The 25644-nt window shown below is 40.7% G+C and overlaps 1 protein-coding gene across 7 annotated transcripts in view; it reads left to right on the top strand.

The window, feature by feature from the left end:
• Window positions 1-24838, top strand: part of RASGEF1B (RasGEF domain family member 1B) — a 156035-nt gene extending 131197 nt beyond the window's left edge. For 6 of the 7 annotated variants that reach the window (XM_083835086.1, XM_083835083.1, XM_083835082.1 and 3 more), the window contains 13 exons: window positions 5608-5790; window positions 7549-7671; window positions 8555-8692; window positions 12907-13119; window positions 13218-13292; window positions 14311-14406; window positions 15014-15116; window positions 15855-15934; window positions 17180-17275; window positions 20126-20221; window positions 21462-21585; window positions 22247-22319; window positions 23467-24838. In XM_083835086.1, coding sequence (XP_083691212.1) covers window positions 5614-5790; window positions 7549-7671; window positions 8555-8692; window positions 12907-13119; window positions 13218-13292; window positions 14311-14406; window positions 15014-15116; window positions 15855-15934; window positions 17180-17275; window positions 20126-20221; window positions 21462-21585; window positions 22247-22319; window positions 23467-23491 — 1419 coding nt within the window. In that variant the 5' untranslated portion in view covers window positions 5608-5613 and the 3' untranslated portion in view covers window positions 23492-24838. Of the gene's footprint in view, window positions 1-2345; window positions 2473-5607; window positions 5791-7548; window positions 7672-8554; window positions 8693-12906; window positions 13120-13217; window positions 13293-14310; window positions 14407-15013; window positions 15117-15854; window positions 15935-17179; window positions 17276-20125; window positions 20222-21461; window positions 21586-22246; window positions 22320-23466 lie in introns of those variants that run through there. The other variant, XM_083835087.1, reaches the window with a different exon arrangement.
• Window positions 24839-25644: the final 806 nt, after the last annotated feature.

Below are 25644 nucleotides of genomic sequence, written 5' to 3'. Positions count from 1 at the left end.
CCGCATTTGGGAAGAAAAAGCCTTTCATTGAAATTCGCTTCCTGCTCTGTTCTTTGCGTACTGGCATTTTTCTTTTACGGCCTATTGTTGCCTGGGTAATTTTTTGAGAACTTTACAAAATTGTTCATCCTCTGCTGTTTCGGTGAAAATGAAGAGGTGGCTCAAGGCTCATCTACTTTGTTTTGCCTGCCGGAGATCTTTGCTTGCCCTGCCAGAGGCTACGATGTGCTCACTGTTCTCTTCTGGATGTAAAATGTATTTCTGCTGTTATGTCACTGTCCAGCAGGATCACTTCCATATAGTTTCAGCCCTCATGTTACTCTGTGGTTAATTCCTTCTTAGTTCCTCTTATCTTGCTCTCCATTTCATCCAGGAAAAGATATGTCACTTGCCTCTCCACCTCCTCTGCGAGTATGAAATACCATTTACAGTTCTCTGCCTCTTACAAGAAGCATTTCTCAAGTATTTTCTGGGGAGGACAGTATATAGATGAAGGAAGTGTAAGTCAAAGTTGGTGCTAAAGTCACACTGTCGGAGCTGTATGGCAAATTGAAATACGTCCGAGAAGAACTGCAAGAAACAAAACTTGAGCTAGGATCGTTCTGTGATTGTTTCCGTAAGGCGTATGAAGCACTGATCTGGGAGTTTTCAGATTTCTTATCTTGGTAATAGCGTGAGCTGTAGAATTTCACTTTACATTTCAGTGCAAAAACCAGATGCTTTGTAAACAAAGCAAACACACCCACGTTGTGTGGAATGCGAAGGGTGGCCTCTGTGTCTGGTATGCTTTTGTTCTGGGTAGCCTGGATTGTTGTATAAAATGCTCTACACTTTTCACAAACACTTCAGAAACAGTTAAGATAAGGCTGGGTGTTGCTGCTAAGCACCTAGTCCTTACTTCATTTCTATAGGTTTCCAGGGAAGCTCATTCTTACTTGCTCATGTTTTCCCATTTTAGTGCAAACTGTTAAGATTCGTAGTCCCAGCAGTCTTCTGTTATACCCCAACCTCATACCCCAACCTCATACCCCAACTTTATAACGGCCTCCATCGAGAACACTCTGGGGAGTGCAATCCTTCTGTAAATGTGGTTTGGGGTTTCTGACGTGTATGGCAAAGCAGCTCTGTGGGGATGTAATTACACATTTGAGGTTGGCATCCTGTGTGAGGAGGTGTGCTTTCAGACTGGTACAAATTCGGTGACCGCTCCCCATGTGGTGTGGGAGATACCTGAACTAACAGAAGAGCTGAAGATGTTTGGCAGTGGCTTTAAAGGCACCTTTCAAGGTTAGTACTGAACCTCTCTGTGGGTGCCCCCGTGAAGGATGCAAGTTACCCACATAGTTTGTTTTGGTTTATACCCCTGTTGAGCTCTTTAATGTACACGAAAAGAAAAACTAATGCAATCTTCCTCTGCTGCTAGTAGAAAACTGATTTTTTTTCTATTGCTGAACATAGAGGTTTGGATGAGCACTTGGCAAGCTGGAAGCTTTCTCCTGATTCCGTTAGTTCTGCCAGACTGGATCTTGGCAAGGAAACTGCAGGAAACAGTGGGGTTTTGAGCGCATTGCCTTCGGTTCTGACATTTTATTTACACAGCTCTTGCGAGGACTGTTGAGGCTTCTTTTTTGTGAGCATGCTATTTGAAGTCAGAGTTATGGGACCTTAATGTCCAGGATCTCACATTCTCTTTGATGATACCAAGTGCAGAAACAAGTTTTATTTGTCTTTCCACAATGCAGAGTTACTGACTTGTATCTGTTACAGGAAAGCATCCCTTTTAGAGCCAGGAAATGATTTCAGTGCTCATTCCTTCAAGTCAGATCAAGTTAGAATTAAAAACAAATAAATAAATAAACAAACATTTTGCATGTTAGAAATAGCCAAATGTTTCCAAAACCCAGGTTAAAAGTTCCAATTTTAAATTGGGATGTTTTTCACTAGAGTCATCTTTTCTGTCTGTTTTTCTAATTCCTGCCTGTCAGATGTATTGTGGTGGCTTATCAATATTTTCAGGTCCTAAGATGCATCTGCTCTGTACACCAAGACTTTATGGGCCAGGTTCTGCCCTGTGACTGGCATTTCACTTCCACTCAGGTTATTCTGAAGGCCGAGTTGGTGTTATGTATTTAGCTCCTGAGTTAATTAGAACGAAGCGTGCTGCTTTTTGTCCCCACCTCCATGTGAAATAGAGCAAAAGGGTCAGGGTACTTAAGGAACCCTGGTGGAAAAGCACACGTGTTATATGAATCATCCTGTTGGCTGTGCTATATTTATCTCCGTCACACTTTGATATCATCCCTTTTCATTGCACAGAGAACGTGCCCTCTGTCTTGTTCACTTAGGAATGAAATCTGCCGTGTCTGAACTCGGGGCACACAGGACATCTCTTCCCTAGTACGGCATGGCATCTCACTGAAGCAGAACCGAATCATCTCTGTCAAGTGGCTTCCAGAAATAGACAGCAAACAAGTGAGCAAACAGCAAACAACATGTACTTTTCAGAGGCAGTCTTTGTGGAATTTTATTTCATTGTTATGAATCAGGACATCTAGAAATGACCAAAGGATATTTTTGTGTTTCCTCTTGATTCAGGCACGAGGAGACTCTGTGTCGCAAATTTAGATCCATCTGAAAAAGGATCTGCGTGATTCTGGGACTAATTGTACTAAGAGCTAGGGGACTGAAAGTTTCTAAAAGGTCTCATTCCCTTTGGGAGTTATTAGAGTTAAGCACTGCCTCCTGACTTTCTAAAAAAAAAATCACATATTTTAAAGGGTAGTATTACATACCATGCATGCGTAAAATGAGTTGGAGAAAACCTTTCTGTGACTCACACCTGTTCCAGTTCTTACCGTGCCAGGCATTAGTGGTATGATGGAAATGGGGGCTTTTCCCCAAACACTGTATCACCTCAGCCTTTGGTGAAATCAGATAGTACCTAACTGCTCTGGGGTGCTAATGGTTGTATGAAATCACAAGCGTTTGCTGGTCAGACTGGGTAAAACCTCTGCAGATTCCAGTCTCACGCTGAGTGGGGCTGATTTGGTTAATGCGAGACCTGGATCAAAACCAGCTCCTCTCGTAGTGCTTTTTACAGTGCCAAAATTGAAGCCAAGTGGTGTTGCAGAACCAAACTAGTGTTTCTTACTTTCCCTGTGGAGCATTACCTTGCAGCCACAGGGTTACAAATGCTTGCTGGGTGGGTAGCAGTTTGCACCCTCTCCATTACCGCTTGTCTTTTGGCTATGGAGCATCACCATGGTAGCTGAAACAACTTCTACACTGTGGTACAAGCAGGACATCTTTCAACATGAGCGGACTGTAGAGTATTTTGCATTTGTTCAAGTCCATGGTTTGCCATTAAAACATGGTGAGCTTTATGCAGTTTGAAAACCCAGGAAATATTGCACAAACTCTTTAACTGATATTTGGTTTCTTAGACTTTGCTAGCCTTGCAAAGAGCCCAAAAAAACAAGAGCCTGTATGCCACAGAATGCTTTGTCGTTGCAGAGGGTGGCAGCAGTTGGGCTGCTTTGTACCTGCCCGGTGTCTCTTGTACAGGAGCCTCGTTCAGGTCAGGCCTGCACCTTGTGCTGCAGCGCATGTACTTACTTTATTCTTCTCCTCTCCCCAGTTCGTCAGGCTGGCCAGAATTGTATCCCTGGGTGAACAGCTGCACAGAGTGACTAATGTGACTTTTCAGACATGGAGACTCCTCACTTTGTTCCTTTTTGATGCAAATATCAGTTGGCTTCTTGCGAAGCAGGATTAGCGCAGGTCATGTAGGCCAGGAGGCTCTGTTCCCTGTCCCTCTCTATCGTAGCACTGGAGTTTGGCTTTCCCTTATTGTTTACTTACTGAATCCCTCAGTCTTGTGCTGGTTTGAATGCCTCCATTGTCCAGACGTGCTGCCAGAAGCAGGGAGGCTTTGGCTCTGTGCGTGGTGCTTTAGGTCCCCAGGAATCTAGCTAATAACTTAATAGCTTCTCATCTCTACCGAGCTCCCTCTGAAAAGTGCTTTGTTGTGAGCTGTGGAGCACACAGATGGCAGCGTGCTACTTATCTCCGGGCTGTCACATTGCTAGTTGTTCTCAAAACCGGGTGCCTTTGCAGACTGGTGTTTGCCGAGGTCTGTGGCTCTAAAGAACCTTTTCCACAAATAGGATTTGATACAATGGAGAGAAAAGCAACAGCATCTGCACTTACAATGATGGCTCAGAGGCATTACAGCTCTTTTCGGGCACATGCTCTGTCAGCACACAAGCTCGGCAGCCTGTAGAAATTACCTTCACAATTTAGCCTCCCATGCCTCGTAATTGTGGAGAGGAGTGGAAGCAGTGCACGGTAGCGTTTTCCGTTTGCTGCGTCTGCTCCCCAAATACGAGCGGCCCATTAGCACTCAGCACACAGTAGCTGCTGTAGTAGAGTTGAAAACTGTCCATATTTGTGGTTAGAAGTGGGCATAAACTTGGCTTGCAGTCAAGGCCATAAAAACCCAGGTTCCTTACACCGACAAGAACGGCTGCTACCAGAAGGCAGGGGAGGGGAGGAAAGGAGGGTAAAACCAGCCAGCAAGTAATAACAGTGATTTTATCTTTCTGCCCTTTCGCATGCTGCGTCACCAAAAGAGCTCATGGGTGGTCGCATCCCCCTCGCTGCCCACCCACCACCGTGGATGGCTGAACAGCCCACAGCACGGGCTCATCATTTTCCTCAGTAAGGCATTTTTATTCTGCAGACACTGAGATGCAGACTGGTGAGGAATTCCTTCATTTTTCCTTAGGAGACTGAAGCTGGAAAACAGACGGCTGGATTTCTCACCTTCTTATTAAATTTTGGGGAAGGTTAACAGAGCTCTGACACTGCTTGCATCTTTGAAAACATAGGTAAACTTGGACAGCACTTATAAGCTGTATGTGGGCATATCCTTCCAAATTTCTGTGGAGTGGAGGTGGAGGTAGATGCTCCAAAGCATCTGGTCTTAGCCTGGATCACACCTGTCACAGTGTTAAAGGGAAAACCAAGCGCTGATTTATCAGGGTGAAGCTAGGAAAATGTGGCAGTTGTGTCACATAAGGAGACTGTCCTCATGCACCACCTTTTTTCAGGGTTTCCCTTCATGCTGTCCCTCTGTACTTGTTGGGCTCTGCCTGCCCCCAACAGCCTGAACGTGCTGCCACATCAGCGTGCTGCTCTCATAGCTCTGCTGTCAGGAGGTTGCCCAAAGCTGTCGAGGGACGTTATGCCATGTGCCCAGAAGTGTTAGGAGGAAGTTTGCTTTCCCAAAACCTCTGACAAGAGTCTTGAATGTTCCTTCTCACTCTTAACCTTGTCCTCTTATCTGTAATTTAACAAAGAAATGCCAAGATACAAAAGAAGAGCCTGGCAATTGTGATAGGCAGTGATGAGAGCCCTCACTGGACCTTTGCACAGGCTGCAAGACAATGGAATCCTTATTGCTCCATGCGAGTGACCCAGGGTGTGATATTGGTTTGCTTGTTTGTTTGTTTTTCCTACTGCAAAGCCATCTCCAGTGTAGAATGCCTTTTGTGTCACACCTTCTGACAATAAAGTCGTAACTCCTCTGTGCATCTGTCTCCTCAGGAAAGGATGCCGCAGACACCTCCCTTTGCAGCGATGTTTGACAGCAGCGGCTACAACAGGAATCTCTATCAGTCCAAAGAGGACAGCTGTGGAGGCCTCTATTACCATGACAACAACCTCTTGTCGGGGTCTCTGGAAGCTCTGATCCAGCACTTAGTACCCAACGTAGATTACTATCCTGATGTAAGTATGTGCACCCAGCGAGCTATGTGGCTAGGCCTGATGTATCTCAGGAAGGGAAGCTTTCAGGCGCACAGCAAAAGTAGAATGCGTCACATGAAATTGCTAAGGAATGGGTTCAGCTGGCTGGTAAACATGCTTCGAGTGAGTTCAGCATGCAGGAACTCACCTGGTATTGGAAATCTAATCCTTTATTACTGCTGTTATGGAGCGCAACCCTGGTGACTCATTTATAAAGAAAATAACCTAGTGTGGCTTACTGTTCAATGGATTGTATGTACCATTGACCATTAAAAATCTGTCGAATCTTTTGACAGCAAGCTGAGGAGAAAGGACAACCAGCATGACTTGATTAATGTGTTTAGTTTAAGAATAAACAGTTCTTAATGCATGTGTCCCATAGCTCGTCTCAGGCCCACACATATTTTGCAATTAGCAACTGAAATGTCAAACTAGTACCACATTGTTCGGAATCAGCAGCAATTGGACATGAGAATAGGGCATTTCTCGTTTGAGAATTTTTGTCCTGTCCAGATGCATTGGTGCATTGAGATATTTTATATATCATTTAGAAAAGAAGAATGATACCAAAAGATCTGGGAAGGGGAGTGGCCAAGGGACAAACTACATCACTTTTTGTTGAAAGACTCTGGCTGAGGACATAAATCTGCTTGTATTCAGCTTTTGTTGATGTCATAGGTGCATTTACAATTCCAAGATAGGAGCTTTTGAAACTTATATCAGGGTTAGCAGCGCCACAGGACTGTGCTTAAGTTATTGGTTATCCGTTAATGCTTAATGTAAAATTTAAACATGTAGCTACTTAGATACTGATTCGTCAAACATGATTTATTTCAAGCCCCAAGAATTGAGATGTTGTACATTTTCTGATGGGTGCCATAAATCCCTTAGTAATGTGTGGGGATTGGAGTGCATGTGATCAATATTGATCTCACAGTGAGGTCAAATAGTTATATATGGAAAATCAAGGTAAAGAGCCCTTTCTTGTAGTCCCTGAATGAGTTTCTATTTCTTTATTCTGTAGAACTAAACTCTGTGTAATTCCCTCCGCTTTCACCCAGGAAGCAAGCAGTACTGTGAGAGTTGAACAGTATTTGGGTCTTCCTTCTTAAAGGGAGTATGAGGTGATGGTGCATGGTATACTGAAGTCAAGCAAGCAAATACAGCACGGTAGAGATGGTCTGTGTAGTGAAGTTGGGAAAGTTGGGCAGTCTGGTTAACTGACTTATTTTTTTGTTCACTGTCTGAGGACTGTTTGCTTTAACCAGAGAAATATGGAAGCAAGCAAGATCTGCGTTGGTACTCTACGTAGCTTGGACTTGCAGCATGATTTTTTTACCCTGTTGGGCTGGGAAGAGTTGTACCGTCAGGTACTGGTTCTCACAGAGGTGTACTGCAGAGCACGGGAGATGAGCTGAAATTTTATTCTGAGTAATTTCACGTACTAGGCTTGTAAGAACACTGCGTACAAAACAAGAGCTAAACCAGCCCAGCCCTGTCTTGTTTTGGTTTAATCTTGCCTAATTTGGCTCAAGCGTGATGGTACAATGCTGAGTCTGGAGCAATGACAAGTGTTCAATTAAATGCTTACTGCTGTAGTAATAGCACTTGGCACAGCCACATGCACAGTTTTATTTTGCAGATACTAAAGTATTAGGAACTGATTTGTCTAGAAGAAATATTGAGAAAATACAAAATGGTGGTGATTTATCCCTTTCTCTGTCTTCCTCTTGTTTGCAGAGGACGTACATATTCACCTTCCTTCTCAGTTCACGCCTCTTCATGCATCCCTACGAGCTCATGGCCAAAGTTTGCCATCTGTGCATTGAGCAGCAGAGACTAAGTGAGCCTGGCCTGGACAAGGTAATATCCCTCACTCTGAGAATCTGACCTTTTAGTCATTGACATTATTGGGAAATCTTCACGCTGCTCGGCCCGTCCTGCCTGAGGACTGTGGCTGCTGCTGCACTGTTCAATTTACCACTGCGAGGGACAGAAATAAAAGCGATGGCTATTAATGACATATCCTGCAGTGATGGCTTTTGTTTCAGCATTCTAAATGCCTTAACGTATAGAGCCAAAAAGTTGGAAAGACATAACGATGAATTAAGCACGTGAATGGGAATTGCACTGACGTGTCTCACATGCTTAAGCTACTGTCTTGCTTCAGTCTTGGTGGAGTGGCTTAGCTTGCTGTCCACTTACATGGGAATGCATTTTGTCAGTGTTTGTATAGTGTCTAGAGTGAAAGGAAGCAGGATGTGTATCTTTGCATGGTACCTCCTCCCCAGTAGAATATAACACAAATTAAATTAACAAATGTGAATCATTACACCATTTTCTCACTCTAAGGTATTATGCATGTGTAAGTGGTAACTGAAGCTTAACCCTTGGATAGTTGGCCGTAAATTACAGAAATACTAATTAGAGAAACAGTCTTGTACTGTGACACTCCTGATAATGAAGGCAAAACATCTACATATATAGGTATATAGATATGTTTTGGTTTTCTTTTTTTCTTTTTTCCTAAGGTTTTCCATTTACCTGGGACCTAATTTCCAGCCCAGTTAAGCCAATTGGCTCTGGGCTGTAATCCAGTGCAGATTTAAGTTAAGCTTAAAAAATTAAGTGAGCTTCATACCCCTATACTCCATGGTATCCTACAGAAAGGGATTATATTTCCTTTGGGTTAGCTGTGTGCTGTATTGCTCTTCCATGTAATGCTCCTCCTTTCCATTTTCAATAGAACCGGATACGAAAAATTGCACCCAAAATCCTGCAGCTGTTGACTGAATGGACAGAGACATTTCCTTATGATTTCCGAGATGAAAGAATGATGAGAAACTTAAAGGAGCTGGCACAGAGAATAGCCAGTGGTGATGAGGTAAGTTGTCTGTGCACAAAGTTACAGGATAAAAAGGCAGTTCTTTAATACTTTGATATTGCATTGTTGTTGTTGTTAATAACACGATAGGGTTCTGGGCAATCAAACTAACTTATTAGGGCAGTTCTTGAAGGACAGTTCTTGAAGACAAAAAGTTCTGCCCGGTACCTAGGCCTAGGAAGAAACCTTGAAGCATGAAAAGATCCTCTCCAAAGCACAGGCAGAGTTCACCCCATCTCTGAAATCATGAAATAATTGCACATTGTGCAGACAAGCACAACATGGCTTGTTTTTTGTTCTTAATGATTTTGCTTGGAAGAAGGTGGGTAAGACACTGGGAAGCCTTGCATATCTGAGAAATCCCCTGGTAATTTGTTCGATTTGTGTGAATAAGATTTGTTAGAATTGGGCTTCTGATGTTTATGTCAGTGGAAGAGTTATAGTAGGTTTGGGAAAAAGTTTTGAAAAGAAAATCATCAGGAAGAATCGTCTTGTGCTTTAAGTATTGGACATGGACTCAAAGAAAGTCTGTTGTATTCCTTCCTCTGAAAGCAGCACATGAGGAAATCAGGAAGAATGGTCTTTGTTTTAAGTGCCAGTTCTCAGGTGCAAGTAAAGTTTCAGGGAGGTCTTACGAAATATTTTGTTGCTTAATTGATGCTTGTCTTGTAAGTACTGAAGTAAACTCAACCAAAATCCAAGGCTTATTCCCACTTAGTGGGAAGGCAGTTAACAAGTTTTCGATAAGCAGGTCATGCGTAGCTGGCATAATACTAAGATTGCAAAAGACATTGGAGTGGCATTTGGAAGAACTATAAACACAAAGAGCAATTGCTAAATGGCATCATGCTTCTAGTCTTCCTCGGCTTGGTGTTACTTACATAAGCCTTTGAATAATGATATGGACAAGGCAAAAAACAGCCTGTTAACGAGCTTTGGTAGGTAAGCTTTACTGGGAGGCGGTGTGAATGCTGCCAAAGGCCTGAAAAGACCTTGGGAGCCTATAAATAAAGGTGAAAAAGAACAAACCTAAAATGAATTTAGGAGCTGAAATAAATTTCTGTGTTGTGAAAGGGAGGAGAAACAACAGAAGAAGGGTGAAAGGAGTGAGATATGGTATGGAATATGAATTAAAAAAATCAAACTTGATGAGCCAACTTTGAGTTGCTACAGGATATCTATAGGGGGCTTTGGATTGCGAACAGGCAATAAGTTTGCTTTCACAGTGTGGGAGACAAATTTCCCATTACAGTGCTACCACAATATTGCTTTGTTCCTTGATACTCTTTCGAAAGGAAGATAGGGAACTGACATTCAGTTCAAGGAAAAGTAGTAAGATGGCAGACTCTCATCCACTTGAAAAACACCCATTGGCATAAAAAGACGGCGAGTTGTTTAGCCTGCAGAAAGTTGAGTTGATGGGAGCAAAAGCAGGGTGGAAACAGCAACAGGGAAAGATTTTCTACAGTGAAGTTCCTGGCAGTACACAACATTTAAACAGTGAAATCATCTATTGAGGAGAAGGGCAGAAGTTGGACAGGCTCCTAGAAAATGATCCGTGGGGAGCAATCTTGCTCTGGCAGGGAGTTTCAGATCTTTCCTAGCTTCCATGCTAGACCTCCAAGTGACTTCAAGGTTTCCTTTAGAAAGACAAAAGGAAAGCAAGCGCTGCAGTAAATTGGCGTGCATTATTGTGAGCTGTGTGGAACAGCAAATGGCAAATTCCTTGAGTCTGCTTTTCTGCAGATTGCTTGGATTAGTTTGTGTAAGTCATTACTTTGAAGGATACAAAGGAATCGGTGTTGTCTGTTCCTGTTCACTACATCTCTTTTACTTGTAGCTTCTTATTCCACTTTCCGAATTACTGTGCTCCACTGGTGTTAAGAGCTCTCAGTAAGGGTCCAGCTAAGACCATTCACCACATGAAAATATTTCTTCATAAAAAAAGTCTTTGGGATATTGAACCTTGATCTTTCTTTTATTTATTTATTTTCCTCTCAATTTCATTCTATTCCTGCTACTTTTTCCTTCTCCGTGTCCTTAGAGGTCATGCTCATGAAATATTTCCAGATGTTGTTCTGGTCTCTTTTATTGCTTAACTGACCTCTGTTTCAAGGTAAGTCTTCTGAATCTCTTCATTATCAGCCATTGCCTCCGGTCACCTGATTAGTTCCATGTAAACACTTATTGGTGTCTTTTCCTGTAAAAACATTTGATGCATGTATGCAGAGTCACACCAAAGCCGTGTCCTGTATCCTGATGTCTTCTCATACGCAGCCCAACATTGTACCAACCTCTCTTTTATTCCACTATGATATCATTTAGGGGGAGTGACTGTGGAAACTCATTTAGCATATGATATTCCACATCTAGCAGACAGTAATGACTTCCAGTCACAATCTGTACAGGACAGGCACCAAGAGCTGACCTTCGGGTGAAGTGTCCCATTGCTTTCTTCTGTGCTGTCCAAACCTCAGAGGTTTTCAAATATAAATAAATATCAGCATTCTTCCCTTTATTTGTGGCTACAAGACTTGCTAGGTGTGGTACAAATATAGAGGGATGTGGTTTTTTTTTTATAAAAAAAAAAAAAGGCCTAAAGAAAAAGACAGAATACAATTTAGGAAGATGTATCGATGATAATCTTGATCTTACAGCTCACGCTGCTGCATCAATATAGGAGGTAACAGACAAGTTAATCATAAGGTGTTCTAAGAAACTGACATGTAAACTTGTTTACCTATCATCTACCAGGAAAGAGGAGTGTGTAATTTTTTGGAGTTGAAATAAGAGTTTAGGGAGCAGGGTGCTGCAGCCTAAGAGTTCAAGATATCTTGTTCTGTATGGTCATGCTAAACCAAGAGTTCAGGTAGCTTGGCTTCACATCTTCACCATTTCTTTTCCCTGGGTGGGTTGACAGAAAGAACAAGTTCAGACAAGGTTTATTAGTTTTGCTTTTAAGATTGACCCACTAATTGTTAGACAATTTCCACAATAAGCCAGAATACATCCAAAGTATTTCAGATGCTTTTTCAATCTCGGTTGTTTACCAGCTGGGTAAGAAAATGCTTCATAAAGTTCTTTTAAATCAAATTTCAAAGAATTTGGAAGGGAAATAGGTCAGTGAGGCATATTTGTGTATGTCACCTAGCACCTATTTATTGAAGTGCACCACTTGAAATAATATTTGTGTCTTCAAGAGGAGTGTGTTGATCCTTTTTTTGAAAAGTTTAGGATCCCCCTGTTCTCTTCCCACACCACCCCTCAGTGAAAAACATTGCAGTGTGTATTTGTCTAGAAAACCAAAATATATAGAAACCAGAAGGCGATTATTTACCAAGTAACAAGCCAACTTTAGCCTTGGTTGAATACCATGGACCTCAAGAATGAATTTGACCCAAAAAAATGCTGCTGTATTTGGTTGAATTTGGAAATCCATATAAATGACAGATTTGCAGAGAAACACAAATTCATTAGAATGCAGGAAACATTCAGGCCTTTGACTGATCACAGTATGGTGGGCTGCCGATAGGTATTTTGGATGCTCATTTTTTCAACTACTTTTGTTTACCATTAATATCTGTAGGCTGATATCTGGAATTTGGAAAAGTGACCACCTGGGGGGCTGTTACAGAGTTCTGTCTACATAAGTCAAGTCCTGCTCTTATGCAAATTTGTTCTTCTGGTAAATTAAACAGGGCAACACGGAGAGGCCTGCAGAATGAAAGAAGGAAAGATGGCTTTATACTCTTCTCGGTTCTCTCAGATATACTGCACCTTTTAACTCTGACTTAGGTGAAACTGGTCTTGTTTCACCCCAGAGTGAAGTAGTCCCTATTATCGTCACTAAATGACCATATGTTGTTGGGATTTATTTGCAGTCCTAAGCAGCAGAAGGTGGAGAATTTTCATTTCTTGTATTTTATCACGACTGGTACTTCATTCAATGCAGAACATTCTGCATATTGTTCCTGTCGTAACTTGGCTAGTCAAGTCACTATTAAAGCCCTGAGACAATCAGTGTTTAAATGCTCATCTGGATTCCTTTTGTTCTGATGAAATGTCAGTATCAGATACTCACATACTAGAATGTGTCCTATGTTTACAACAGGATTGTCAGGCATCAGCGTCATTCCATTTTGGTGTCATGCAGACTGTATATAGTATCCTTGCACATCTTGAGAATGTCTCCTAATTGTTTCATGTCGTGACAGATGTATCGGAAGAACGTACAGCAGCTCCTCCAGAACCTGCTTCGAAAGCTCGCAACTGTTAGCCAGTATGAGGAAGTACTTGCAAAAATTAATGCAACGTCCACAGATCGCCTCACGGTCTTAAAGACCAAGCCCCAGTCCATCCAGAGGGACATAATCACAGTCTGCAATGATCCCTACGCATTAGCTCAGCAGCTTACACACATAGAGCTTGTGAGTTTTTATTTCTCCATTATGATTTCATCCTTCTCCTCCTTTTGATATGCATGTTAACCTAGGATCTGACTTGATTGCTTGTGTGCTTTTTTTAGGAGAGACTTAATTATATTGGACCAGAAGAATTTGTCCAGGCATTTGTGCAAAAGGACCCTTTGGATAATGACAAGGTAATTAGAGATCTTGAGCAGCTCTGAAGTGTGACATTTAACATCCTAGAGTTCAGGTGCCTGTGAACTAGAAGTTCCAGCAAACAAATGAGAACCAGCAGAAGCAAACTGTAAAGTGAAAATGCTTCTGTACTCCTCTTAACAATTTTGTTTTATCAATGCTTTTTCTTTCTGGAGGACATGTCCAGGAGCTCCAGAACTCAGGAAACAAACTGAAATCAGTTTAACACATTTGCTATTTTTTCTGATTTAAACTAATTGGAAACTTAATCCTCTGAATGTTTTCTTCCATCCACCTACGTAGTTAGTCTCCAGCTGGAAAAAGCTGAGATTAACTTTGGCTTTTGCATTACTCATTTTTAACATCTGTTCTTCCTTTTACTAAACTCTTGAACTCTTTGCAGCAAACTGACAACTGGGGCAGTCTGTAGGTAGAGCACACATCATGAAAAGCAGGCAGTGAGCTCTATATCCACATAAAATGGAGGTTAAAAATGCTGTATTTTTAGCTAAGTGTGCTGGAGTTACCTCTTTAGGTGCTGGATTCAAGATGACTTTAGCACAGTTAATTTAAAGAGCATAAATCAGGCAGTTAACACTAGAGTTACTATCCAACCTAAAACTGACGAACAGAATAGGATGACCCAAGCTTATAATTTGTATTTTTGTGAGACAGTCTCTCAAAGTTATTTTAATTTAATTTAATATTAAGCAGATATTTATCTTTGATTGCTTGCACAAATCTATCCTAATTCCTCAAAGCATGCTGGTGGGATTAAGAGCAGGTGATGGATTCTGCATGGCTGCTTGAGTGCTTTACTGAGCCAACAGCTCAGGAAGAAGTGATGCATACCCAGATACTATCACTGCTGCTTTACTTCTAAGGTTTTTGTGTGAGGGTAATTGAGTTGATCCTGGTTACTTGACAGGGTCTCGGGATGGCAAGGCAGAAAGCCAAAAGGTCTCTCTTAGGGAAAAGGTGAAGATTACAGTAAAAATTGCTCTTTTTCTTCTGCAGAGCTGCTACGGAGATCGAAAGAAGACCCGTAATCTGGAAGCCTATGTAGAATGGTTCAACAGGCTCAGTTACTTGGTTGCAACAGAAATCTGTATGGTAAGCAAGGACTTTATCTGCTAAAAGGTTTTGCTTAGTCTAGTTGTCAAAACCGTGGAGCCTTTTTAGGTTTGGTGTCCCTTCAGTATGCCCTTGGACTTTCCATTCTCTCAGTTCCACGCATATTCACGTGTGTCTGAAGAGGAAATAGGTTGCATGTTTTCAGCATCATACTTGTGCGTCCACATTGTTCATATGACAAAGTGGTGATGTTATACTGCATTAGTCCTTCTTGGCACAGGAATGGGTCTGGCCCTTCTCTCCTGTTATCCCTCATGAATGGAGCCATCTATTCTCTCCTGTGTGCTGACCCCCTTCTCTGCTCAGCTGTTCATCGTACCCTTCTTCTTTGCAGAGCATCCTTATCTGTTGTCCTTGCTCTCTGTCTGCTGTCTGGCTTGTCTTTTCCATTCTGACGTTTTGAAGACAATAATGTGGTTTAATCTATAGGTAAAGTGTAAAAAAAGCAGTGTAAAAACAGTGTAAAAAAACAGTGTAAAGTCATGGTACACATGGAAAAGACCTTTGTAGGTGTTTTTTCTTTTGGGGATGGGTTAGAGCTCTCTGTTTCCAGCTGAAAGTAACGCTTCAATGTCATCTCTTGCAGCCTGTGAAGAAGAAGCACAGAGCAAGAGTGATAGAATATTTCATTGATGTGGCACGGGAATGTTTTAATATTGGCAACTTTAACTCCTTAATGGCTATTATTTGTAAGTATGCATCATGAGATGTTTTGTCCCTGTTTGAATCTGGATAAATGAATTGTGGTGCTTCATAGGGAATTCTACTGCTTAACATGCTCAGCGATGTGCAGTTGGGAGGCGAAATGGCAGAGAATTGCTAGATGTTTTTGTAGTATTACACATGTAAGAAATTAATTACTCTTTAGTGTACATCACAGAAAAAGCTAAGTTTTTGCTGTAACTCTTCAGAGATCTAAATCTCTGCTTTTTGAAACAAGTTTTAATGCTAAGTTGGAATAGACACTCCTCCTGTAATATGGAGGATTGATGTCTTTTATTATTTCTACAGCACCATAAATATCCTAGCAGTTTAAAAATTCCACACTTTTATATCAGATAGGAAAATATCGGGAATATTTATGGAAATGGTAAAATTTCCCAGAGACCGTAGATTTCCATAAAATTTGTAAAAGATGGTGTTAAGACAACTCATTTGACTTTTTTACTCCATATTCACGTTTATCGAGACCACATGAACTTATAGCATGGTATTTTTTGAGAGATTTTTCTGTAAAAGATGTTGATTTTTGTTTCCAATGTTTTTTTACCACTGGAATTTCAAGAAAACAGTAAGTCTGACTTTAGAGTATCTCTGCTGAAAATATTTGTTATTGTTAATAGCTCCTTTGCTCTAGAAATACTTACCAGCCTTAGCCACCTCAAAGATTTCTGAATGTTCAAACAATTTCTTTCTCTTATATCCAGCTGGCATGAACATGAGTCCTGTCTCTCGATTAAAGAAAACATGGGCAAAAGTGAAGACAGCCAAGTTTGATATTCTTGAGGTAAGTTTGACCAGTACTTGGACACGTGGCTGTTAGTAGCATGCTACTTTAAGCAGCTCTGAAATGCAAGTATGGCTGCTTTCTGACATGTTTAATTTAGTATATATATATATGCTCTTAGTGGACATTCCAGAAGGTGTAATAAGAATGTTTCAGTTATCTTGTGTTCTTTCAACCTGGAAGAAGGACATTGAAGTAACTGCCTTGTTACTTCTAAAAAAAAAAAAAAGGAAAAAAAAAGTAGGTAACATCTTGAGAGGCAGATGTATTAGAAGAGGTTGGTGTGGATTCGCCTAATGCAGTTCTGCCTTTGAAAATGCAGTTTAGCTGTAAGGCAGCTGCCTCGTCCATTCAGAGAAATTCATCTTGAATTGATTGATTGCCAATTATTTTCAGGTAGCAGATGCCTTTGGCAAAGATCATGTAGGTGCAGTAATACAAGAATTTGTGATCTACCCAACAGATTATTTACCAACAAGTTAATTAGCTTGGTCTACATGGCAATCGGTTAACTCAGACTATAAGTAATACAGAGACAATGTGATGTTCTGGTCATGACGCGAACACGGAATGTTTATTAATATCATCCAGAGATTTGACTCGGGCTATGACAACAGATTAAAACCGGACAGTTGTAGCCACCTCACACTTGCTTCCCCCACCCTTGGGTGGGAGATAGCCTTCCTTGTGTCAAGGGGTGGCTGCAAAGCTCTTAATCAGCTCTTAATATCACAGTCCTATTTAATTCAAACCTATTATGCAGGCCGGGCTTTGCTGGTTAAGGGCGTGTTTCATGAGCGATGCAGTCATCCTGGCCACTAGCAGCTTTAGCTGCCTGATCTTAGTCTGCCACTGCAGCCAAGTCAGCTCTGAGAGATCTGCATACATAGGAAGAGTAGAATATTAGTGTCAAGACCCACTATTGTCTTAGTTCATGATTTTGCCTTTTGAGTTAAAGCTGAAGCTACTTTATTGGTGTAGAGGGAAAGAAAAGGTCCGTAGTGCCTGCCTTCACTTTCCTGCCCTGACTTTTGTTGTGATGAGCGAACATTTTTAAAATTACATTTCTGTTCTGATTGAAAGATCAGATAAAGAGATGCCACAGTCCTTTAAAAGGCTGTGTTTGTGGCGCTCTTACACAGACCTCTTGCTTTTTAAAATAGTTGCTCAAGTGAAAAAGTGTTGCGTGTGGTGATGACGCTGGCTCTCTGAAGCTCATTATTTACATTTCTTCATGCTTTGTAGCATCAGATGGACCCTTCCAGCAATTTTTATAATTACCGGACTGCTCTGCGTGGAGCTGCTCAGAGGTCCCTGACAGCTCATAGCAACAGAGAGAAGGTATGTTTGCAAATGACTTGGCAATGGGCAGAAAAGAAATAAGCTTAAGTCACATGGTAAGCTTTTGTCTGGGGAGTCTGATTTTCATCAGTTCATCTCAGTGTTTTTTTAAAAAAATAAAATCTCAAAACTGAATCCCTGTCTATTCAGAATGTCTAAATACTACCTGTAAGCTAGCACCTAGATAAATGCAATATTTGAGGAAACCAGGTGGATCAAGAAAATGACTCTTTGTCACAGCGGTCTGCTGAAATCCTGTCTTGTTTGATACTGGCTGAAAGTTGCAAACATGTAGTGATTGATTTGATTATTTATATTAACTAATATACATTGCCTCAGCTCATTTATACTTTGACATGAAAGACAGAGAAGAACTGGGAGAGTGGTGTTTTTACGCCCAAAGGAGAGGAGATCGGCTGGCCTAACTGTGGGTAATGCACGTTAGTTCAGAGGTGTCTAATCTGGGGAAATATCATAGTTCTTCAGAATCTGGAAGTTGGCAGTGTTTCTGTCTGTGTGCTTCTTTTATGAATAATGTTCTTTGCATGTGGAATTTGCAAAGGAGAGGGACTGATAATTGCTGAAGCAGGAAGGATAAAGAGAAGAAATGTTGCTGAAAATGTTAGAGGACAAACTAGACATTCGAAGTTTAACTAGTGGTTGCAAAGAGACTGAAACGAGCATCTCTCTCTTTTAAATGATTTACAGTTTAGGGTGGAAAAGCTTTAAAATCTACTCGGAAAAGATACTCCAAAACTCAAATCTAGACAGAACTTCTGTCTAAATCCTGGGGAGTGCCCTTCATGTACAGTATTTGTTAGATGAGCATTAAATATACTCTGGAGTTTTAGTGGCAAAGGTGAGCTGAATCAGATATTAGTGGGATACAGTGGGTTAAAATCCCCCTTTGCAGATTTCTGGAATGACTGCAAATTATGCATTAACAGAGGTGGCATCTTTCTTTACTTTGAAAAATAATTAGCTTCTAAGAAATAAGGTGGATTTGGTCGCACATTCATGCAGAGTCTTGGTTGTAGTTCTTGTGGAAGGGAGCCAAATAGCTTCCTAGCTGCCATCCACTTAGGAGCTGTTGTTCATCAACTGCTTACAACATTAGCACTTTGTGCTGTGTTTAATAAACCTGATCTTGCTGCTCATCAAATAATTTAAACAACCAGGCAGGATGAAGCAATTCCATGTGCAGACTGCTTGTCTATACTGATGTTATACACGTGTAAATAAAATCTGTTTTTTCCTTTTTTCTGAGTCCTAAGGATCTGTTTGCACAGCATTCAAAACATCGGAAGTTTAAATGTTGATTTTTCTTTTGAGAGAGAGAAAAGTGAATTTTAAGACTTCAAAGAAAGAACTTTCACATGTTGAAATATTGCAGCCAAGTCTCACTTGGAATTGTGATATGGTGATATTTGTTTTGTGCTCAGTTGCAACAAGGATGTGCAGCTATGCAAATTTTTGTAGGATGCAGATTGAAATGCAGTCATTTTCAGAATGTAAGCATATTCCAGCATTCTCCAAAGGCAAATACTTGGATTTGTTCAGTCAGCAGGAAGTGTTCTGTTTTGAACCAGTCAGTGGTAAGGATCAATTTCTTGCTTGAGCTCGTAGAATTGTAGATCAAAAGTCATCTATTTAAGTGGGCTTATAGCTCCAAACTTTGTCATATTGTTCTTTAGCTTAGATCTCCCCTCGTTTACCGGACAAGTCCCTGTCAAGAGAGATAGCTGCACTCTGAAGAGATACCCTGCAGGAATTTTGGGCACAAGTGGAGGTTAATGTCAAATTCCAGGGAGGCAACACAGCATCACCTTTTATTGGATGAAAATTCTTCTGTTTCAGTGAATTGATCTCACTTCTTCATGTCTTCATTCTTATATGAATAGCCATTCCAACAAATATTTTCCATGCTGGCCTGTTTACTCAGTGCCTACTGAAACCACGAGATTTTGTGCCTACCTGGTTGCATTTCAACTCCTGTGTTAAAGAGGTTGATGCCTTGCCTTTGATGTTGTTGCTTGGTGGCCTGCTGTGATTAAATTGCATGCTTTTGTTTCTTCCACTGCCAGCTTTGGTCTGTTGTATGTAGACAGTTTCCTGAGCCTGAGAATCTATAGTGCACCTACTCCAAGAAGCAGAACAGAGTTAGGGGCCATGCTAGTTCTGGAGGCACACACTGTTAGGGGAGGGTGGAGACAAATGCAGTCTTAAGGCAATGGAAGCACTAAGAGGTTATAGTAGGAGCCCAGCAGATGACAATATGCTGTCAGCTCTTGCCTTTGGGTTTGATTTTTGGTTAGGATTTCCTCAGCTCCCCACAGCATTTTATCCCAGCTATTGACTTCCATGTAGCTGTTGATAAAGTATGTGCAAGAAGTAGGCATCTCTTGAGTTGTATGTTCTGGAATCTGCAAAGAAATACAAGAAAGTGAAAGCAAGAGGGAAAAGAAATAGAAATGAAGTGAGCTAGGCAAACTGTTGTTCTAAACACAACTTGTAGCCACACTGGACAAGCAGTTGGGTGCCAATGGGTGCTGAAATTGTGACCTTGAGAGAGCTACGTGTCATGAAACGTTCAAGGTAGTGGAAGCAGTTGTTTGGCACAAACGTGGAAAGGAAATCACAGGGATTAGCTTACCATCCGAGGGAGGACTTTATGTGTTATAAAATGCTGTGAACACAAAAATTCTGTGGATTGAAAGAGAAATTATATAGATCTTAGTCATTTGGTATTTTGTTTACCTTTTCTACCACCTGACTTCACTTAATTGTTCTCTATAGAGCAGTATATTTTGATTCAGTACAAGACTGAGAATATTCTTGTTCTTTCCTTAGATCGTGATACCTTTCTTCAGCCTCTTGATCAAAGATATTTACTTCCTCAATGAGGGCTGCGCCAATCGTCTTCCAAATGGTCACGTCAATTTTGAAGTAAGTAGAGCAGTGTGGCACTGAGTGGGGTATTTATATAGCCTCAGCCCCTTTAGCAGAAGGCTGAAGGCAGACCACGATTCAGCTTCCACTGGATTCTAGGAAAGCAAAAGTAGACTGTAATTTGAATATATCTGTTACTTCTCACAGGAGCTGAGAGGTAGTCAGGAAAATGCAGTTTTGCTGAAGTTGGAGTGTTTATAGAAACCTATTCAACAGTCACAGTTTTAGTGGGGAAAGTCAGAACTTCTTCACAGTGCTCAAATTCATCTAAACATTTCAGTTCACATGTTTATTATGCCTAACCAAAAATCATACAATTTAGTATTTTGGGTCTTCTTTTCAAATTCCAAATGTAAAAGTTAAGTCCATCCTTTGTCAAGATACACATGCAGTAATTTTGTGCATGACAGTTAGAGATTGTCTCTGAAGAAATGTGTGACAGAGCAGCAGTGAAGAAGTTCTGAGTCCCTTTCAGGAGTTCTTCTGCCTTTGAATTTACACTTCTTATCTGACAGTGTGGATTACCCAATCATTTGTTTTCTTGTGCTTTATGTTTTAAAGAAGCTTGGGTCACTCACACAAAATTACAGTAATTTCACTTCTTGTAATCAGCCTCAACTAGCCTGGTTCTAAAGTTAGACAATGTTTGTAGTCTGGAATGCCCTTTTTCACAAAGAAGCCAAGTGCTCTTGAGACATGTTAAACTTCTCTTGAAAGAGCTTGTCAATGAGTGACATCAACACACTACATGGGGAATTCTTATTTTTGGCATAAACTTCCAGCAAGAAAAATGAGTGTTTCAGATCGATTAACTTAAAAAATGGAACATCTGGATTTCAAAATGTCAGTATGAATCATCTGGAGACTTGATGTGAAAATTACTAAATGCTTCACTGTGAAACAGGCAAACAATAAGCATCATCAAACTTTAAAGTTAGGCATAGAACTATTATCAGCTCCTTGAAAAGAAATTGAGTGCAAATCATGATCTACTATTTATATTCATGATTAACAACAATTTCAACATGGTGGAGGAGTGGGAAGTCATCCCAGGTTGAAGTAGAAACACAAAAGTTAGAAGCTGAGTTGTTCAGTCATGTTCAGTATTAGTTTAAAAGCTGGGAAGTTCCCAAGCCTTGGGCTTGAAACTGAGGGCTCTCTCTCTCTTTCAAAAATGTTCAGGTAATTAGTACTCTCCAATATAGCATCTGTTTTGTTTCTTGTTCTACTCTGGCAGAAATTTTGGGAATTAGCAAAACAAGTCAGTGAATTTATGACATGGAAACAAGTGGAGTGTCCATTTGAAAGGGATCGGAAGATTCTGCAGTATTTGCTCACCATCCCAGTCTTCAGTGATGACGGTAAGGAGCTCTGGACTTCGTGCAGGTCAGGTGTCACTGACTATTGCTTGTCTCTGTCCATGTTAACTCATTGCTTCTTCCCAGTAAAAAAAAGACTGACCCGAAACTTCTTTGTCTGGGAAGTTAAAAAATGCTTCTCCCTTACAAATGAGAGGGAAAATAAGATTTTTCACAAGATGTGCATGTGGCCTAGGAAAATCAACTTTGTCCTTCTTCTCTAAAATGGAATGAAAAAAAATGATTTGGATATGTGGTCCCTGTAAATATCATCTGAAGTGTATATATGTATATATATGGACTTTCAGGACACTTAAAAGGGTGCTGCTTGAGAAAGAAAACTGGGACTTGGCTGGTTTCTTGTAAAGCACCATTGCCCTGGGCTCAGTTTTTCCTTCTGAATGCTTTCTTCCACTCTCATGCTTTTCAGTTTCCAATAGTTGTTTTTCCCCTTCAGGGTAGTCTTTGTTCTCATACACTTTTTGTTAGTATTGTCTGTATGTAATTATAAGCAAAACGCTGTACTTTCTAATGGGAATCTGGAGTCCTCATCTGAGGGATGGATAATATAAGCCTGCTTCAATTAACTTCCATCCATTTTCCAGGGAGAGCACACTTAAAAATGCCAGTAGGTTTAACATATTGTATTTGCTTGTGATTGCAGCACTTTACTTGGCTTCTTATGAGAGCGAAAGTCCTGAGAATCACATTGAAAAGGACAGATGGAAGACTTTGAGGTTTGTGTCAAAGGTTACTCGCATCAATAAATAAAGAGAATAGGATATGGAGCTAGCATCAAACAGTTAAAACCAAATGGCATGCTGTATGTTTCAACAGATGGGGCACAGCATCTGTACAAATCCCCCTTTCACTCTGGGACTCTTAGAAAAATGAGCACAGTCTTTATCTGTAGCCCTCTCAAGCCTTCTCTCCCTTAGGGGATTGGAATTAAAATAAGTAATTGTGTATATTAATTTCTTACGTTATTCAGTGTAGGAAAAACACATTCTAAACTTCAAAGAAATCTGTACTTCCTCACAAGTACTATAGAGCATTCTGGTTTCAAGCAGACATTTCTGGAGCTACTCCATCCCTTTCTGCACCTAGGTTTTCGGAGAGGTTTGCACAATGATCATTCTGTGTCAAATGTATTCATGAAACCAGGTAATGATTTAGAGTCCAGTGTGGGAAAAAGGAATTGCAGCAAATTCTGGCTTTCCTTTCACTGCTGGCTGAACATAGCCTAGTCAATTCTTTCATTTTATTGATTATGGAAAGATACAGGAACTATTACAGCACTGGTTTAGCTTCTGCTTTGCCAATTAACTTAAAAAAAAAAAATAAGGTGAATTTATGGCGACAGAGAAAACTCATCAGGTACCTAGATGGAGACTTAGAATTAAATAGGTATAGATCTGTGTTTTCACCCATAAGACACACCTCCATGTCAGTTTTTAAACTACCACTATCCCAAGGAACTGACCATTAGGCAATTGTTCTTGTCACTGTTTCTGGCAGCTGGTGCGATAACACCTGGAGGCACCCATGAATATAACGCCCCAGTTCTCCTGATACACTCTGGGAGGCAGCTGTGCACTACAACCATGGTGTTTTTTCCTGGGATATCATGAGGGGATGTAAGAGTTACATTTGACTAGTCCCAGTGAATTTGGGGAGGGGAGGAAAAAGGAGAATTACAATCAGTGCATGGTCACTCTGCCCAGTGCATCCCACACAGAGGCGAGATGGACAGAGAAAGACTCGGGGATAGATCTGTGGTAATGCTGACCTCAGTTCCACGGGATCCTTATCTGAGTCACTCCAAAGCTATCTGAGAAGATGTACATAATGGTTGTCTTCTTTACATTTACCTCTTTGTTTCAGGTCAACGCTTCTGGGCAGAGTCTAATACACGAGATGGCTGCTGTTTCTGCTGTTGCTACATTTTGTGGCTCATCAAGGGGCATGGCGTGGTTTATTTCTTTGTGTACTGAGCAGCGTTCAAGGTGATGAAAACTGCAGTCAGTTGAAATACCTTGTCAACAAAGATGAGACAAGTTAACTCAAGAACAAACAGGCAGCTTCTCACATCAGACAGATGAAATTAAATCACAGCCCACTCTTGGCTTAACTATTGATTGAAGACAGCGCTGTCAGAACCCTTTGAAGAGCTCAGATGCCGCCTATGAATCATTTCACACCTGGATGAAGTATTTTTCCCCCTCCTTATGCTGGAGCTAGCTGCTACAAGGACTCTGCAGAGTTAATACTGGATTATGGAGGGGAAAAAATTACCATTCCGTTCAGTGAAATCTAGGTTTGCATCGAAGAACTTCATTCCTAATAAGCTGAATATAGCAGGAACTTGGCCTGACTGGGATTGCTAACAAGGGAAAGGACTGGACACAACGTATTGGCTGCTGGGGAGGGAGAGTTTCTCCCCGCCACTGTAATGGTGGCTATTTTTTTTCTTTTTCCATTATGTTTTTGAGTTGGCTGCTGGCAGACAAACTCATTATTAAGTTATTTAAAAAAATATAAAGTAATAAAAATTAAGGCTGTGGTAGAAAACACACCTGGTAGAAAAATATAGTAGCTCTGTAGCTTGGACTATTTTACAACTTCTAGAGAGCTTTTTTTTCTTTCTTTCAGTTGTTTACAACTAACCACTACATGCTACAGACATTCTTATTTTTACTATGCTGTTTTGTTACTCTTATTTTCCATACTTGACCTTCTTGTATTAGGTTGAACAAGCTGACTTTTCTAGAATGGTCTTTGAGAAACTGATGTACAAGCTATGTTAAAATATGAAAGTATGTTTTTAAATCATTTTTATAATAGCTTTTTTGAGAGGGTAACAATGGAGAACACAATCCAGTATGACAGAAATAGCAAGATGCCAAAAAGGAAAAGAAAAAAAAATGAATGAGGCTTCTTCTCAACTACATCTGTGAACAAACAGTCTCCCTTTGTTTGCTTTATGGATTATAGTTATGACTGTGAAGTAGTTCACTGTGTTACACACCTAATAAGTTTGTAGTAGCTCTGAATACTTAGCCACTCTATTTATCCTAGGAAGAACCTGATGAGGAAAAAAAGAAACTGTAGCTGTAGATCACCCTGGATGTGAAATCACTAAGCAAAGGCATATACTTGGAAAAACAGGTATTTGCAATTATCCTGCCACTGTTACTTAAAAAAAAAAAAAGAAAAGGCAAAGAAATAAGAATAAAGATATCTATTTGTTGCACTGTATTTCTTGAGTTTTCAGGTAAGCTGGTGTTTAATTTCTGACCATCCTTTTTCAGACAAGTATTTAATTTCTGAGTTCTGTAAGAACATGCGGAAGTAGCCTTAATCAATAAGAACAATAAGAATACATACTGTCCTTAACTACTACCTGTTTGCTGGTACAAGGTACTGGAAATCAGTGAGTTACATATTCCGTGAGCTCCAGCTATGGGAGTGCCTCAAGCCCTGACACTGGAGAAGGATTCCTCTCCTCTTCTCCCATTCAGTGAGTTAGGGTGAAGGAGAAAGAAGAGACCAGCTCTTTGAAAGGAGACTTCGGCAGTTCACAGAATTGCATCCCAGCTTTTGTCAGGTGAGGGCTTTCCAACCTTTCCCTCTACAGCCCTCCCCATTGTTCAGGCTTGCAGGCAGGACTTAGTTGATGTACAGTGCTGACAAAAATGGTGTATTCCTCCTCTACATCTGAAAATAGGCTGATATCATCATAAGGTTCATAAATGAAAGTAGCTTCCATGACACAATATTTGCATCCTTATTACCCTTCTTTTTTACATTTTTATTTCTAAGGAAAGTCACAGTCTGTAGCAAAGGGTTAGATTACTTGTGAAAATAACTTAGCCACCTCCCTTCTGCACTGTAACACAGTTTGACTACACGCATGGCTTAGAAATGGATTTGTTATTTATGTATTTGAATAGAGTCTTTGTAAATGAAAGAAGAAATAGCATTAAGCTGCCTCCCTCTAGCCTGTGGGGTCTGGGTGTTGTCTTGTGGGCCAGGTTCTTACAGAGAGGAGGCAGCACACAG

The sequence above is a fragment of the Anser anser genome (genome assembly GCF_964211835.1).
Source record: "Anser anser genome assembly, chromosome: 4".
Classification (NCBI taxonomy): Eukaryota; Metazoa; Chordata; class Aves; order Anseriformes; family Anatidae; genus Anser; species Anser anser.
This window is presented reverse-complemented; position numbering and strand designations above follow the sequence as displayed.